The sequence below is a fragment of the Nicrophorus vespilloides genome, unplaced genomic scaffold (genome assembly GCF_001412225.1).
Source record: "Nicrophorus vespilloides isolate i.1.1-1 unplaced genomic scaffold, Nicve_v1.0, whole genome shotgun sequence".
Lineage (NCBI taxonomy): Eukaryota > Metazoa > Arthropoda > Insecta > Coleoptera > Silphidae > Nicrophorus > Nicrophorus vespilloides.
Genome location: NW_017098910.1, coordinates 86,747 through 102,973, shown reverse-complemented (window position 1 = coordinate 102,973; position 16,227 = coordinate 86,747). Strand labels below are relative to the sequence as shown.

General features: G+C 33.5%; 2 protein-coding genes across 2 annotated transcripts; both read right to left on the bottom strand.

Annotated features, from left to right (window-relative positions):
- Positions 1-1,122: 1,122 nt before the first annotated feature.
- On the bottom strand, positions 1,123-6,929 carry LOC108563508 (cGMP-dependent 3',5'-cyclic phosphodiesterase-like). Its single transcript, XM_017922199.1, has 9 exons — positions 6,711-6,929; positions 6,369-6,654; positions 3,322-4,013; positions 2,950-3,260; positions 2,733-2,895; positions 2,121-2,252; positions 1,975-2,061; positions 1,739-1,917; positions 1,123-1,673 (listed from the first exon to the last, which is right to left on the bottom strand). Exons 1-9 carry the CDS (start codon positions 6,927-6,929, stop codon positions 1,430-1,432), a joined length of 2,313 nt encoding a protein of 770 aa, XP_017777688.1. The 3' UTR covers positions 1,123-1,429.
- A 247-nt stretch (positions 6,930-7,176) lies between these two features.
- Positions 7,177-15,993, bottom strand: LOC108563507 (putative mediator of RNA polymerase II transcription subunit 26). The gene is made up of 2 exons (XM_017922198.1): positions 15,914-15,993; positions 7,177-8,685 (listed from the first exon to the last, which is right to left on the bottom strand). Exons 1-2 carry the CDS (start codon positions 15,929-15,931, stop codon positions 7,177-7,179), a joined length of 1,527 nt encoding a protein of 508 aa, XP_017777687.1. The 5' UTR covers positions 15,932-15,993.
- Between the last annotated feature and the right edge of the window lie 234 nt (positions 15,994-16,227).

Here is a 16,227-nt window from a genome sequence, read left to right as displayed (position 1 = left end):
ATGAAAATATTTTATTATATAATTTACACATATCGCAGTTGTTTTTATATGGAAAAACTTGATAATGTATACAGCAGCGGTTCTTCAGTAGGAATTAAATGTAACATATAACGTAGGGTGGTAATATAAACATTTTCCAAACCGGGACTCTGCGGTTCTGTACACTTGGATTAGGTTGAGTCTCGAAAAGGATGATAGTGTGCTTGTAGATAGAACCGCAGGGCAGCGTTTGTCAATTCAATATTGTGTCGTGTCCCAGTGATGGAATTCTCGACACAGTGGAATATTCTCTGGTGTTGTCATTGTGGAGTCTCAGTTGTAGGAATTAAGTAGTTCGTTTGGTTTACAACAAGTTTATTATTATAATTGGTACTCTTGGGGTCATTTCCAAGATAATGTAGATACTTTAAAAGATTGACTAAGACTCTATCAGTCTGAAGGGATTACTGAGACTATGCTCATCATATTAACGTTTTACTGAGACTGATTCTAAATACTTATTCTACTTACAAAGTCAATTCTTATTAATACGGGGTGGGAGTTGTGATCGGGAGTAGGATTTGTATATATTGATGATTAAGCGTTCCCACGGGATTCGGTAGTTTTGTTTATTATAAGACCGGGACAAAATCCTATGCATTTGTTTATATGAAGAAGACGATCGATTACGTTTGTATGTATAATGATCATTATGTGTTTATAATAAAGACTTGAATTCGAAGTAAAGGTATAGGAGTATCGATGGGAATGTTTACGTTTGGTCCCCTTTGTTTATATTAAAGTGTATCGAACTGGGATCACGGTAGAGATTCCTTTATGTTGATGTATATGTTTATTTAATAATGCGACTAAGAGACGCCGTGAATGTTTCCAGTTCGTTAATACACTATATTAACAATAACAATTATAATAATAATGGTTGGACACAACAATTGGATCGCGAAATGACAGCTGTCACTTTACGTCAAAGGGTCAACAATGTATATTATTAATAAGTTGTTACGTATTCACTGTTAAATTAATAATAAGTATAATAAAAATGTTTGGTATATACAAAAATATACATATACAAAGGGTAAAAAATAGTTTATTTTATACTTTTATAATAAATTAATTTGTGGTTTAACATAGACAAAACACGATTACACAAAATATTTGAACAGACTTGTTGCTATTTAAAAAAAATAATAATGGGAAGGCATTGCGTATTGAACTTCAAACTTTGAATGTACTGCGTGATTAATAGTTAATATACTTTCGTAACAACAGAAGTTTATGCGGAATACGCTCATCGTAATTAATGATGGCTTTTGTAATTTGCTGGTAACAATTAGTCGCATTCCGTCTAATTAATGCAATTAACTTGTGCTTAATTTAAACGAAGAATAATTGGTATTTACGATTGAGTGCAACTGGTGATTTATTGCATTTAATAATCACTCAGCACGGACATCTTCGAATCCATCGAGTTGCCTGTATCAGAATCTTCGGTCTCGGCCTCCTCCTCAGGAGGTACTTCTATGTCGCTGAAATCGAGCATGTCGCTCATCAGAATCTCGGCGATTGTTCCATCCGTGTACATGAAATACTGCTTTGATTCCTCCCAGTACCTCAGGTGTTTCACCAAGGTATCCACGAAGACCCGAGTTTCAGGAAACAGGATCGATACGACCCTGTGCAGATTTACAGGTAGATGTCATTTTTTTGGGCAGCAAATATGTGAATAGAGATTACGTACTTAAACGGCGGCAAACAAAGCCTCCGGATGAAGTCCATCTGCATTTCAGGTATCAGGCATTTATCGAAGTTATCCTCTTCAGGCACGTTCTCTAAAGTTCCGAATACCTTTTCGGCCTCATTCTCTTGAAAGCATTCAGCGTATATTTGAACAGTGATCATCCTCACCACATTCCAAATCTACAAAGTGTACAATGTAGAACTCGAACAAAAGAAATTCGCAAATTCTCTTCCTACCTGAACTTGATCGCTCAAATCAGCGCAGGTCATCAGCAGCGCGCACAGCAATCTTCGGTATTGACGGCTTTTCGGTTTGTTGCATTTCTGCGCGTTATTTATTTTTAAATTGTTAAATCGTTCTACGAGGGGGAAATTATAATCACCGTCAAGATTATTTCCTGCTTCCTGGCGATTTTCATGTGCGTTAATGCGTCCGTCGCTAAAATGTTTTCTTTCAAGCAGTCCAGAAAACGAGAGTACGTTTTGTGATCCAAGTGTTCCAGAAAATTGCAACCCTTTATATCATAAACACATTATTAATGTAAATTAAATATCCAAAGTAATATTGCAATAATTTTGTGTATTAATTCTCAATCCTCTAATTAATTTTATCAGTTCCATGTAAATCAGTGTATTTGCATCCAAAAAAATAATATGAAAATTTATAGTTTCAACTTTGCTGTCATATAATTACGTCAAATTCAATAAATGACACTAGCTGACGTTTCAATATAATGTTAAAAACCGTTATTTACTGCGGTATACTTTTCATACGGAAAAAGTTATTAAAGCAAACTCAAAATATTTCTGTCGGCAAATATGAAAATATGGGACACTTGGAGGATTATTAATAGATTTTTTTTTATGTTTACGTCAAAATATTATGGAAAACTAAACTAAACATTTTTAAATTAACAAAATGAAGGATTTAGATACGAAAAGTAGTGATAGTTAAATTAAGTATAAGGCAGTAGTGTTTCAGAAAGTCTACATACTTCACTGTTTAAAACGCAAATAGTCCTCGTGAGATGGTGTTCCTCCAAGACCGAAGTGTTGCTGGTGTACAGGACGGCTAAGCTTTTTTCAACTTTTTCGCAGCCCGTGTGATCTATATCGTGGCACAATATTGAAACCATCAAAGCCAAGATTTCCAATGGGCTGCAAATACTAAGATTATAGAGCATGAAACAGATGGAATCAATTGAATTAAACCTCAGGATATCGTTTGATAAAAACTCGAGAGTGGTGATGAGGCCATACATGAAACAGGTAGCCGAAAAGGCATGCATCCAATTGTGGTAAGGCAGAGCTCTGTAGTTATGCTGAACACCTAGGATGAATTTGGAGAGAATATTCTTTTCGATCTTGAGCGTGCTTAGTAGATTAAGATTCTCGAACATCTGCACCACCAGAAGCGTTGATTGATGGAATGGAACGTCTCTACCGTTGAATTGAAGTTTCCCGAAGTCATCGAATTTGGGTCTCTGCGCGTACATCATATGCTTGATGTCGCTAGGTCTTATCTGGATGTTGCACATAAAAAAAATAGTGATAATTGCTAAAAATGATGGTGGCAATGATTACAAGTAATGGTTCCATTAGAATGTTGTTGGTCAAGATGCGTTTGTCCAAGTTCTCGTCGATGATCTTGTATTTGTTGGCATGGGCGATGGCTAGGCCTGTGTACAACCCGAACATGCTAGCTGCGTCTTCATCGAAGACGCTGAAGTATTCGGCCTCGATTTTGTTGGCTAAATAACAAACTCCAAAGGCGTTGTGTCCATCTCTCAATGGGACGCAAAGAATGTTCCTGGTGATGAAACCACGACCTTCGTCATCCGCTTTATGGAAGAGCTTGTGCCCGTAGGCATCCTTTATATTCAAAATATTCCCGGTCGAAAATACGAAACCGGCGACACCTTTGTTCTTCGTAATAGGACTTCCGCCCAACACTTCGTCGTTGTACTCCTCCAGGTAGACGCTCTTCTTGTCCAACATGTACAACCTGCACACTTCAGCGCTCACCAACATCCTACCCTCCTCCAAGATATCGTGCAGCAGATCCTTCAGATCAACGAGACGCGTGAACAGACCGTTCACGATGGTGAGGATCGCGTGCGTCTGCAATTTCAACCGCAGTTGTTCTTCGGCCTTCAGCGTGTTCAGGAAGACGGGCAGACAGAATCTGAACGTCTCGTCAATCAGTTGTCCGACGAACGTGATCTGCTGAGTGCAGTTCACGATGCAGATCACAAACACCGGCCCCTTATCATCTTCTGCAACGTAATAACATAACATAACATACGTCAATTTCGAAAACGAAAGCGTGACATCATTGAATCGCGCTGCCCCCGAATTACAATGTGATCCCATTATCGCATCAATGGAAATTAATTCCAAAATTGCCTAATTCGCGTACACTTCCTTGGTGGTTACGCAAAGCCAATTTGGAAACGGGTCGGTTAGGTTAGTTAGTAAACAAGCTAATCTTGATTGCCATTAGCATTCGCAACAATCGAAACACAAATTGAGCATTTTTTTTATTCTGCATTCACGAACCGCAGAGCGAACATTTTTCATTAGCACAATTCAAAGTAACACTTTTCACATTTTATTTTTGTATAGAAAAAAAAATAGTTGTGATTACGTACGGAAATAAAATTTGGACCCTTCGCAATTCAAAATGTTATCTGATCATTCCATTATTTGTTTTTTCTCTTTTCACATAAGTCACAACGAATCAAAGGTCATGTAATAAAAGCGGTTTATATATAGACGCAGATTTTTATCAATGTGCAAATAAATAGGGGAATTTCTAAAACGGGATGCATTATTCCAATTGGATTTGCATGGCCTCAACTTTATAAATATTTAGATTTTTGTTACGTACAAAACAAACAATTAACATATTCTGCTGAAATTCGTAAAGAGAAATAAATGTGTAGAAGTGTAGGTAATATATGCAACCAATTTAACAATTCGATTCAAAAAGTTTAGATAAATCAATTTTCATTAAAATATCATCTTATACAAATACGCAACCAAAATAGCAGTAATTGCGGAAATGCGCATAACTGTAAACCCTTTTGCTAACTGTCATACATCTATTAGCAAGAAACGGCGCATTTAGTATTTATTTTATTACTATAACTAAATAACTAACTCTCACTTAATTTTAATCATTGGTCTTTCTTAGCAACTGGGGTATAATAATTAAAATACCCTTGTTGATAACTATAAGTGAACATTAAGGTATAATTTATATAAACTGTCATATGTCATTAGCAACTTTTATAAGATGCTGAAATCAACTTTGCCATAGAATCTACAATAAAATGAGAATTTATGCTTAATCGAATATTTCATGAAACAAAACTCATTAATAATAAAGGATGTTGTTTAGTTCTTACATATTAAGATGATTACTTTTCTTTTACAAAAACAATAGTAATCAACAATTATAGCTGTCATACGGTTTATAACAACTGTAAGACGTTTTTAGAAACTGTATATAACAATCAAAATTTGTTCTAAATAACTGTAATTCAATTAATTATAACCTTAATTCGTATTAACTGAAGTTGCATTTATAGCAATCAAAATAAATTATATATAAAAGCACGGTGACAATAGAAACACATTTTTAAAAACTATAGACGAGCCGTCCCTGCTTGTTACTATACTACCAAAACGTGTCTTCATCGACTTTTTTTTTTGTTAATAACCAACTTAACTACAGTATATGATAAATTACTACAAAATTTCAATTCGGTAAAAAAGCAAGAGAAAAAATGTCACGATAAACAAAAATAAGCAAGTAAACAATGATTGTGCATATATTAATAGAAAATTATTGATTTTACTTTCTATATTTATAAAAATTATATATTTGAAAGAGAAAATATAAAAAGATAGCTAGCGCTTAATATTTGTTGACAAAATTGATCCTAAATGTTCATAGACATATAAAATCTTTAAATGCATAAGATATTCTTAATAACAGAAATAAGTATAAACTACTTGATGTATATATACGGTTGCCAGACTTTTTCGTCGTCAATTCAGGACAGTGGAATTTTATTAAGAACATAAAACAAAATAATCTCAGAAATTTTATAAAAATTATTGAAATATTTTAAATTTTTATTCTATTTACCATGGCTCGTAATAATTTTTAAAGTTCGGGAAGCAGCATTGTAAAATAAATAAAAACTCGATAGATAATGATAATAAACATTCTCTTTGCTCATTTCTACGACGATATAAAATAAAATATTTAATAATTTAAAAAACGGAAATAATGAAACAGAAATTTCCATTTTATGCAGGAGATGATACAAGTCTAGATATTATGTCAGCGTTACCAATGTCGTAAATGAGTAATCAGATGCAGTAATCACAGCAGATATTTCTTTTTGATACTAATTCAATACGTCATGAAATGATATAATTCATATTAGTCGTTTAGTGATTCACATTTTGGCAATAATGAGAAAACGATTATGAGGAGTTGTTGTTGCATCTCTCAATGATGAATTGCTACTGTTATTTCTATTTCTATATATTTGTAATACATTAAATGTTATGGTAAGTAATTGATTCATGTACGGATTTTGACTCATTTTCTTTACCTGATTCATCAGCGTGTTCGAAAACAGGAAAAGCATAGATTTCACCACCGAGAGCGTCCGATGCAACTTCCCTTAATTCCGTTGCCAAATCGGAGTTCATCCTATTGAAGCCAATGTGTATTCCGCCTCTTTCGGCGCTGAACGCATCTTCGACGAAATTATCATTCAGCGGCAAATTTAGCTGATTCTCCAACAAAGTTTTCCCGATGATTCGAATCACGGCCTCCCCTCTCACCGAGAAGAAGTTAATTAAGAACACGGTCGAGCAGGTTGTCTCCTCTAAAAACTGAACATCTGTAATGGCGCGCCAATGAATCACCGAAACAATTATAAAAATTATACGTATTTATTTAAGAGGATTTCGAGTTCCCTTGAGTGTCCTTGCCTCAGGGATTCGCACAGCAATAGCAAGTGCGCCGGGTCACTACTCTTCAGCCTCAAGGTGGGCGTCTGCTTTCTCCTGCATTTTCCGTCGTCCTCGCTCTTCCGCACGTAAGGAGGCGGGATCATCAGGTGAGCCTTGGGCTTCTTGAACAAATTGTACTGACAGAAGTCATCCATGCTGTTGATTTGCTAATCGAAACTATTTCAGAATTTCCAGGAATTTTCAGTTTCCACCCTCCCAATTCGAAATACGCGTGACGTTCAAATGTCAAATTGAATTGAAATAAAATAAATAACAAAACACAACATATTTAATAGAAAATATAACTGGAAGATTTAATTTATTAATATTATACACAAAAAAAAAACACGTACATTTAACAAAAATAATTACTAATACAAATGTAACATAAAGATCAGTCGATTACTCTTTGTGCTCTCGTTCAACTGTAACAGCGGGCCTCTTTCTGGTCATCCTCTTGTTAGACGTCTTCTTCTCAGTGGTGCTCGGTCCATGCGCATGGTAGTTGTACAGTTTCGAATGAAGATCACGGCCTAAATCCTTCGAGGATTTATGAAGATTCTGATCGCTGCTTTCGCTGTGCTGCGCTTCCTCCACAGGGGCGGGCTGTTGGTTCTGCTCGTAAGTGTATTGCGGAGGATTTTGCGTCTCTTCGTATTGGTATTGCTGCTGTTGGTAATATTGACTCGGGTCCGGGTAGTTTTGATAATATTGGTATTGATATTGTTGGGGTTGTTCGTAGAATGGTTGCGCTGGTTGAGGATAATAGTACAGTTGCTGATTTTGATCTTGGTTCTGCTCGTAGGTGTGCTCTTGCACTTCGACCTTGCTGAAAGTGTTTTCAGGGATGGTTATTTTGAATTTTTTAGGCAGCTGCGGGATCTGAGGCGTCTCCTTATTCGGTTGTTTCGTGAAAATGACTTTCGTATGATCGTTGCTAGGGTAATTCTCGTGAGTCAACAAACCGTCATTGGGTTGTTGGTAATAAACTTGTTGCGGTTGTTGGTAATATTGCGGCTGATATTCTTGTTGTTGATACTGTTGAGGTTGTTGATATTGTTGGGATTGCTGGTACTGTTGGGATTGCTGATACTGTTGGTATTGTTGCGGTTGTTGTTGGTACTGTTGATGCTGTGGTTCTTCTTGGTAATGCTGCTGTTCATGTTGCTGTGGATGCTGTTGCTGCTGTTGTTGCTGCGCGTAACCAGAGAGAAGATTCTGCAGATCGACCGACCTTAAGCTAGAGTAAGGATGGTTTTGCGGAATGTTGGGATGCAGCTCGCCGCCTTGATTCAATTGGTTAGTGTACACTCTTAAGACGATAACTGGAACCATAGAGTTGCCTTGATGCTGCGGCGCTTCCGAACTTAACTGGCTGACGTGACCGTTCTGATCCAAACTGGAGAAGAGCGTAGTGCCATGTTGGTAATATTGGTTCAGATTCTGCTGCTGCTGTTGTTGCTGCTTGGGCGCTTCGTAATGCTGAACTGTGGTGCCCAAATCGTACTGAACTGATTTCTGGATATCGAAAGCTTGTTGCTGCTGTTGTTGCGCTGGCTGCTGATGGTGATAGACTTGCTCCTGCTGGGCACCTTTGTGTCCTTGGAAGAGGTCCTGCTGCGAGTACTTGTAAACTTCATACTTGGGCGGCCTCTGTTGAACTCCAAAGAAGCTCTGATAGCCGTATCCTAACGATGATTCAATAGTCCTCTTACGACCGCTTCCTGTCTTCGTGGAATTGTCGTTCGAATCTATAATCTCGATCGCAATGATGGCTTTCTGGTGTTGCTGGCCCTTCTTGGTTTTGACAGTTTGGTGTTTCTCATCCTTCTGAATCGTCCCAAGATCCTTCTGAGTCTTCTTGATCCGTTTTCCATAGGTTGCTGAGTAACAGCAAAACGCCAAAACCACCTAAAATAAAACAAAAAATATTAATAAATTTATTTAACTATATTCTTAAATTTATAAACCTTCTAGATTACATTAGTATATTGAAGCAATTACAACGGTTGTGGTATTTTTTTTTACAGAGAAAAAGAGAATGACAGGAGATTCGGTTCCAAAATTATGAACAATCGCAAGAATGCTCAATTAGTGAAATAAGAAAGAACTGGAGGTGAAAAGTAAAGAAAGATGTGGATCAGACGGGAAACGGACGGATAAATACTAATTAGTGAAGTCCGGAAGCGCGAAATTTCGCAAGCCAATAATTCCCATAATTGTTGTGATCCTCCCATTAACTCAATTTTGGAGGTATTGTTACCAAAATTTGTGGGCATCAATCTCATGGAATTAGCCGACAGTTGGTGGTATACTTTCACCCGGATCGGCGAGGCCGAAATAATAAAAAACCATCGGTTTTACTTTCTATGGCCGCACGAGATTTTGCCTGCTCCTCTTCGTCGCCACGCTTCTTTCACTTTTCCCCTGAAGAGCTGTCAGATAATTAAAACTGTCTGAAGATACTGACTGCAAGTCAATGGAACGTAAACACCTCCTGCATTTAATTACACTATTCGTTCACGAAACGCCCGACTACAACTTCTTTAGAAAGCAAGCGAAAAAAAAAAATCCATCTACAATTGGTACCCTTCATCGAACGAGATGTTAACTGCACGACACTTGCCTTTGGTAATGAATTTAAACAATAACGCAATTGCTGAATGCTGCAAGGATTTTGTTTAGAGGAAGTGTTTGCTTCGTCCGGAAACGCAAATTGCATCAAAAAAAAAGGAAGAATCACATATTAAAATTGTTTTATTATGAGGCAGAGGCGTAACGAGAAGTAATTCAACGATGAAAGTTTTTAATAATGCAAGGAAAGAAAGAAGCAAACAAAATAACAATTGTCGTGACTATGGCAGTTGTTTTTCGAGAGCTACCAACTGATACCAGTGAAACTAAACGATCATTACTACACTTTTAATGTATTAAAAATGCAAATGATTGCTTTATTATCGGATTAGTTCACGTTTCTCTGGCAACGTACGACGCCAACTAAACACGTTGATCTATTGGAACATTTTGCACGACTTTTTCTTTGCTTTCGTATATTGAAATTGGTTACATCAATCATCATTTATTGATACATCAATACGTTTAAACAATGCTAATTTTACAATTACTTCATTATTATTTATCACAACAACAACAAAAATAAGATTATTTAAAGTTTTATATTAATTAAAACATAAAATGTTTATAATTATTAATTAGAAATAATCAATTGAAATTAACTCAATTAAACTTTGGACGCGGCAAATTAGAGTAAAAGTTATGTGGATTTCGTAAGACATTCATTAAAATAATTTATAGATAATTTCCTATAATTACAAGTCCATTAAAAATTCACCTTGTTTATGTATTATCTGCACTAGATTTAATTACCTGCTGATTGTAAAATGGAAATATTTATGTTTATAAATACATAAGACAATTAAGAGTATTATGTAATGATTATAAAATCACGTGGACCTTTAAAGATTATGCATTAGTTATATTTAAAGCTGTGATATTACCGGTGTAAAACGATGATAATTTTACCCACATTTATTGCAGCATTTACAGAATATGGACAGGACTGGTCCGACTCGCAATAAATGTTTATGATCGTAATGAATACATTTTTTTTTTCAGATTAAAACGGAACGCACGACCAAAAAACGCAGTTTAAGTCACTTTTGATTTCAAGGATGCAATTTCTTGCACTACATAACAAGATGCTTGAGAAAGGTCAGAGCATTTATAAGTTCATAAACATTTGTAGTTATTTTATTGGATTTTCGAATACCGTGAGCTTTCGTAAGTAGATTTTTTAAATATCGGTGAATAAATTAAAAGACAATTGTTGGTAAAACACCATTGACGATTTCGTTTTGTTGCATAATTATATTATATAACTCAGATGTAGATCAAAATTTGATGGGCGTTGCGTTGTTCAATATGGAATAACATCATGCAAAATGTTTGCTTCAATCATACGAATTAATTAAAAAGTTTAACTAATGGCAACATTATGTGCGAATGCAGCTGTAAATTAAACACGTTGTATAGTTAAAGCTGTCATTTCAGTATAACTGGCATCTGTCAACGTGGCAATTAATACTAGTTGGTACACTTGACACATAGACATAAACTCCTAGTGGGTTTAGCTAACTGCCTTATGGTAATAAGCGTTTTGTTTATACGATGACCCAAAGACATGTAGAGTATAAATCCCATTACAGACGTACTTACAATTATGTACAAATGGGAACAAAGTGAGTAAAAACAGCTGTCAAGTCAAGTTTAACTGTTATTTATCAATGTGACAATGAATGATAGTTAGTACAATTGACACACATATTTTTTTTTAACTCTTAGTGGGTTTAGCTAATTACTTTATGGTAAAAAGCGTTTTGTTTTGAAAATGACCCAAAGACATGAAGAATAAGAATATGTATATATATTGATGACAGATGTACCTACTATTATATATATGCTTCAATTAAACACATTGTACAATTAAAGTTATCATTTTAGTTTAACTGTCATCTGCCACTGTGACAATCAATGGTAGTTGACACATATAATTCTAGGAATTTTTTGAAGGTTTAGCTAATTACTTTTATCATAAATCGATTTGTTTTCACAATGATTCAAAGATATATAGAGTACACATATGTATAGATGTTAGATATACTCTGTATTATATAAAATGAAAGCTGTCATTTCAGTTTAATTGTCTTCTATCATCGTGCCAATCAATCGTATTGATATTTTAACACATATCATTTTATTCACTCTTTGTAGATTTATATAACTGTCTTATGGGGTAATTAGGGGTTTGTTTTGAAAATAATTCAAAAACATGTAGAGTAGAATTATAAATTGATGATACATATGGCAATAGCATTAGTAACTTTAAATTAAACACGTTTTATAATTTAAGCTGTCATTTCCATTTAACTGTCATCTTTTAAAGTGACAATCAATCGTAGTTAGTACATATCGATGCATATACATCTCGTGTCATGCATATGTAGCGTATGAGCAGTTTTTGGACTACTTTTGAAAGAATGGGAAGCAATCTAATGAATCTATGCGATGAAAATGCAAATGCTGTTGTATACGTTCGTGCAATACAACGTTCTGGAATTTAGAAACTTGCATCCCAGTTATTGATTTACACTAAACCGAAGCGTTTCAGTTAATTAGAATATACGCTGTATAATTTAGATATAAATACAAATAAAAGCAGGCCAGTTTAAATGCAATTAAAACGGCCTTTCAATTACCAAAGATTAATGACTGCATAATCCACAGTCCAGTAAATTGCGCGTTTCTTGACACGAAAAAAAACTGTATTATAAAATGAAAAAAAAAACGATTCATTTATTAATTCAATTTTCACTTTACCTATGCAAGTTAGATTAGAAGTCATTGATATAGAATTAAAAATAATTAATTTATATCTAGAAATTTTAATATAAGCGTCTTTATTTAAAACATTCAATTAATTGCTTTTATTCTGGTTAAATTACGAACGAAACGGAAAGTAGTTAATTCAATTTAAATAAACAAACATCTACGGAGAAAGTTCTAAAGATATACCACAACAAGCTCAAATGTACAAATGTGTACATTCGAAATGCCAACTGCTGCGCATATAAAAGTTGCACGCTGCAATTTGTTGTTGTTTTTGGAAAATGAAGAAAACAACGCATATTAATTTCTCGATTGAATGGAATCACTTTTCAATAAATTTTTTGAAAAAAATATTATAAAAATCGTTTGTTTCTTTAAGACATTCTCGAATTGAAGTGGTTCGTGTTGATTACATTTACGGTATTTTGCAAAGTCATTCCAACATTGAAATTCTTCAGGCATTACAATTGCACACGACCTAGATTTGAAGACACTTGAGAGTGAAATTTTGTGATAAGTACATGAGTCACATTCAAAGAAATTTGTAAAACAATATAAAGACTCAATAAGTCCATCATTTTTGATAAAGTCTACATAAAATTAACACAGTTGAACTAATTAGAATCATAGTCTTTACAATTATCGAATTTCTGATATTTATGAATTAATTTTTTAACAATACTTATAAATTATCGATGGCAAACGAAATCCCGACGTTCGTAATACCGAGTGTATCTAAATCCCGACGTTCGAAATCAAGACTATGTCAAAATCCTGACAATAAAAATTCCGACAATATCGAAATCCCGACAGTGTCTTCTATTATTATAAATTTCTATAATAACATTTATATGGTAGTCGGAATTTCAATATAGTCGGGATTTTGACAAAGTCGGGATTTCGAACGTCGGGATTATGGTAGTCGAAATTTTGACATAGTCGGGACTTTAATACAGTCAGAATTTCGAATGTTTGGTTGTCGGGTTTGCGATATAGACCCATAAATTATAGCTTATAGAATTTCATTGTTGATTTTTTTTTAACTAATTAACAGTGACATCTCTTATTGAAATACAAAAATATTACAATTTCATTCATTTCACCTTGTTTTGTAAAGGTTTTATTATTGTTTATATTTCTTTTGTAATTACATAGGAAAGTTTATTATTTAATTGCATATAATCATGTTGTTTATTAATTTAAATTAATTCTTTGTTCCGTTACGCGGAACTTGACATTCTTCATTCATCTGTAAATGTCATAAACGCGATATTTCCTAGGTCGTTCTGCTCCATTAATTAACATTACTTTTGCAATTTGCATGCTATTACTAAATTGTTAATTAAACACTTACAGCATATTTAAATACACTCGTTTTTACAAGTATTGAAAAAATAGGGAAGGGAAAAATGAAATGCAGTAATTGTAAATGATTTACAACATACTGAAAATTAACGGTAATTTGAGCACAGATTTTTTATCCGTACATTTCCGTATAGTGAGATTGTAAGCTTATAAGGATTTAACACGTAATAATTGATTGTTGATGGTACATCTTCATGTGATGTAACTAATTTTATTGGTATAAAAATACATATAATTGAAATAATTGCTGTATTACCTCGCATAGTGCAAGTACTTGGTTTTGCCATTATCTTGGACTGTTTGAAACCGGATTAAATGAATCATTTATGTATACAAAAAATAATTTTATGTACTAATTTTTCAGAGTTTATTTTTAATTTAGTTTATTTTGACATTTTCAAACAGTGAATCCGGACTGAACGAAGCCGCACTTTGCGAGGTATTGCTGTATATCAGTATATATTTTTATGTGAAGACAATAAAGTTTAATTTTCTTAAATTTGGATATAAATTTTATTATTATAACGGAAACGGAAATTGAAAAATTATTACTGTTACATTCACCAATTATATAAAAAAAGAAAATTAATTATAGTTTTAATTATTATGTTTTAAAGTTATTTTAATTATGTATAGTGAAAGTGATATACACTTGTCCACTTGTACACTTTGTCCACTTTGGTACACTTGTCCAAAGTTTGTAAAATGAAACTATCTTCAAATTTAGTTAGAACATAAATGTTAATAAGTTATTTGATGCAATTTTATATTATGTAAACATTTTCCTGCATTATTCGAACTAATTACTGTAATTATTAATAAAATTAATTAATCATTACTAATTGAAAATTAAATGTTAAACATTGAAATGTTGGAATTATCTGATAATTGCTTTACATCATTTGCAAAATAGTTTTATGTGATAAACAAATTTAATCTAGTTTAATTTAATAATAAAGTAAAAAATCGAACGACTGGAAATAACTTAAATAAAGAACTTGTCTAACAAATCTCTAACTAGAGGAAATCAGTTAATAACATATTCAATGTTGTAAAGAAATTAATGATTTGATTATAAATTGCTCGAAGAAACGCAGACGTAATATAGCATATTAACAGCTAGAAACTATACTAAGAAGTTGATGCAAACAGAAGTTATTTTTTTTAGAAATTACAAAGAAAGGTTGATACTCGTATAAATGCACTAGTTGTTAACTTATTGCATAACGGCATTAGAGACCAACGACTGAAACGGTATAAAACACTGGATATTTCAATGGATGTTCTCTTATTACTTTAATTATTGTTAATTAATGAGTTACTCAATTAATACATAAACATAAATTAAGAATAATACTAACAATCTTTTCATCATTAATAATTACAGTTTATGTTAAAAAAATAAATAAATTTCTACTAAATATTATGATTATTAAATATTTTAATTTATAAAAAAATGTGAAGAGAAATTAACAATTAGTTAAATAATCATTTTTTTATACTAAAAATGTTTGTTTAAATTGTTTTAATAAGCAATTAATAATTTGTAATTAATGTTAATGATGGTCTTTATTTCACACATTTTTTGTCTGTAATTTTCTAATTGTTGCAAAAATTAATATTTTTTCAAATGATTAAATCGTTTTGGTTGAAACATATTTACTTTAATGTCTCTATTTTGCTTAATTGAAATGAATATGTTTAAATGGTGATGGAGTAAAAACACTTTTAATGGGTTTTAAAGTTATGCATGTTAATTTAACGTTGGTGTTTAATGATTTTGCACGTATTTAAAAATAAACGACTGAAGAGTTTTTGCAAAACAAAGTTGGTTCGGATGAGGAAGAAAGGCAACGATTGGACGATTCGATTCCTTCTATTTGTATTTCAATAGTAAGTTGCGTTCAAAAGAAAGTTTCGTTTCTTCGTAAGTCCATCAATTTGTACGTGCATCGGTGAGATCTAATTGTTCTTCGTTCCGAAAGGAAGAAGAAATGACATAATCTATTTGCGCCTCAATTAATGCGGCAGGAGACGCGATTGTCGTCGTACGTAATTGAGAAACCATAGAAGACGAAGGAATATACGAAAACCATATATGCACGCCACAATTTATTACCCAATGCTTTTACTGCCTTCGCGCTCATTATACAATTTCCGTAAATAAAAGTGCACGACGCAAAGAGACGTAAGGATCTTATCCATTTCCGACGACTTTCACGAACGATCATCCCGTATCTCATCAACAACAAACCGTTAGAAATACACTTGAACAATTAATTATAAAATTTGAAAATTAAAACTTCCGAACATTAATGAACAACACTTTGCTTTGTTTAATGATTATTATTATTATTGTTGTTATTACCAGAAGTAGAAGTTTCATCCTGTATGTCGATCCTCTAAAAACAAAAAAACAACTACGAGAAACCTGAAGCACTCTTGATGCTTTCGCGCACTAACCGACGTTGCTGCAGCGGCGATTGTTTTATATCCGTTCTCGTGCGAGATGGTCCATGATTTCTGCTACTCCTCCACTTCTTCGTTCTTCCACCCCGATGCCCACTCTTCCTGCATGTTCACTCTTTAACGCGATCATGAGACCAAGACACCTCGAGCTCGACATTCTTTCGGTTGCGCGTATACCGAACTCCGGATTTATCATGTTATTATGCCACAGCA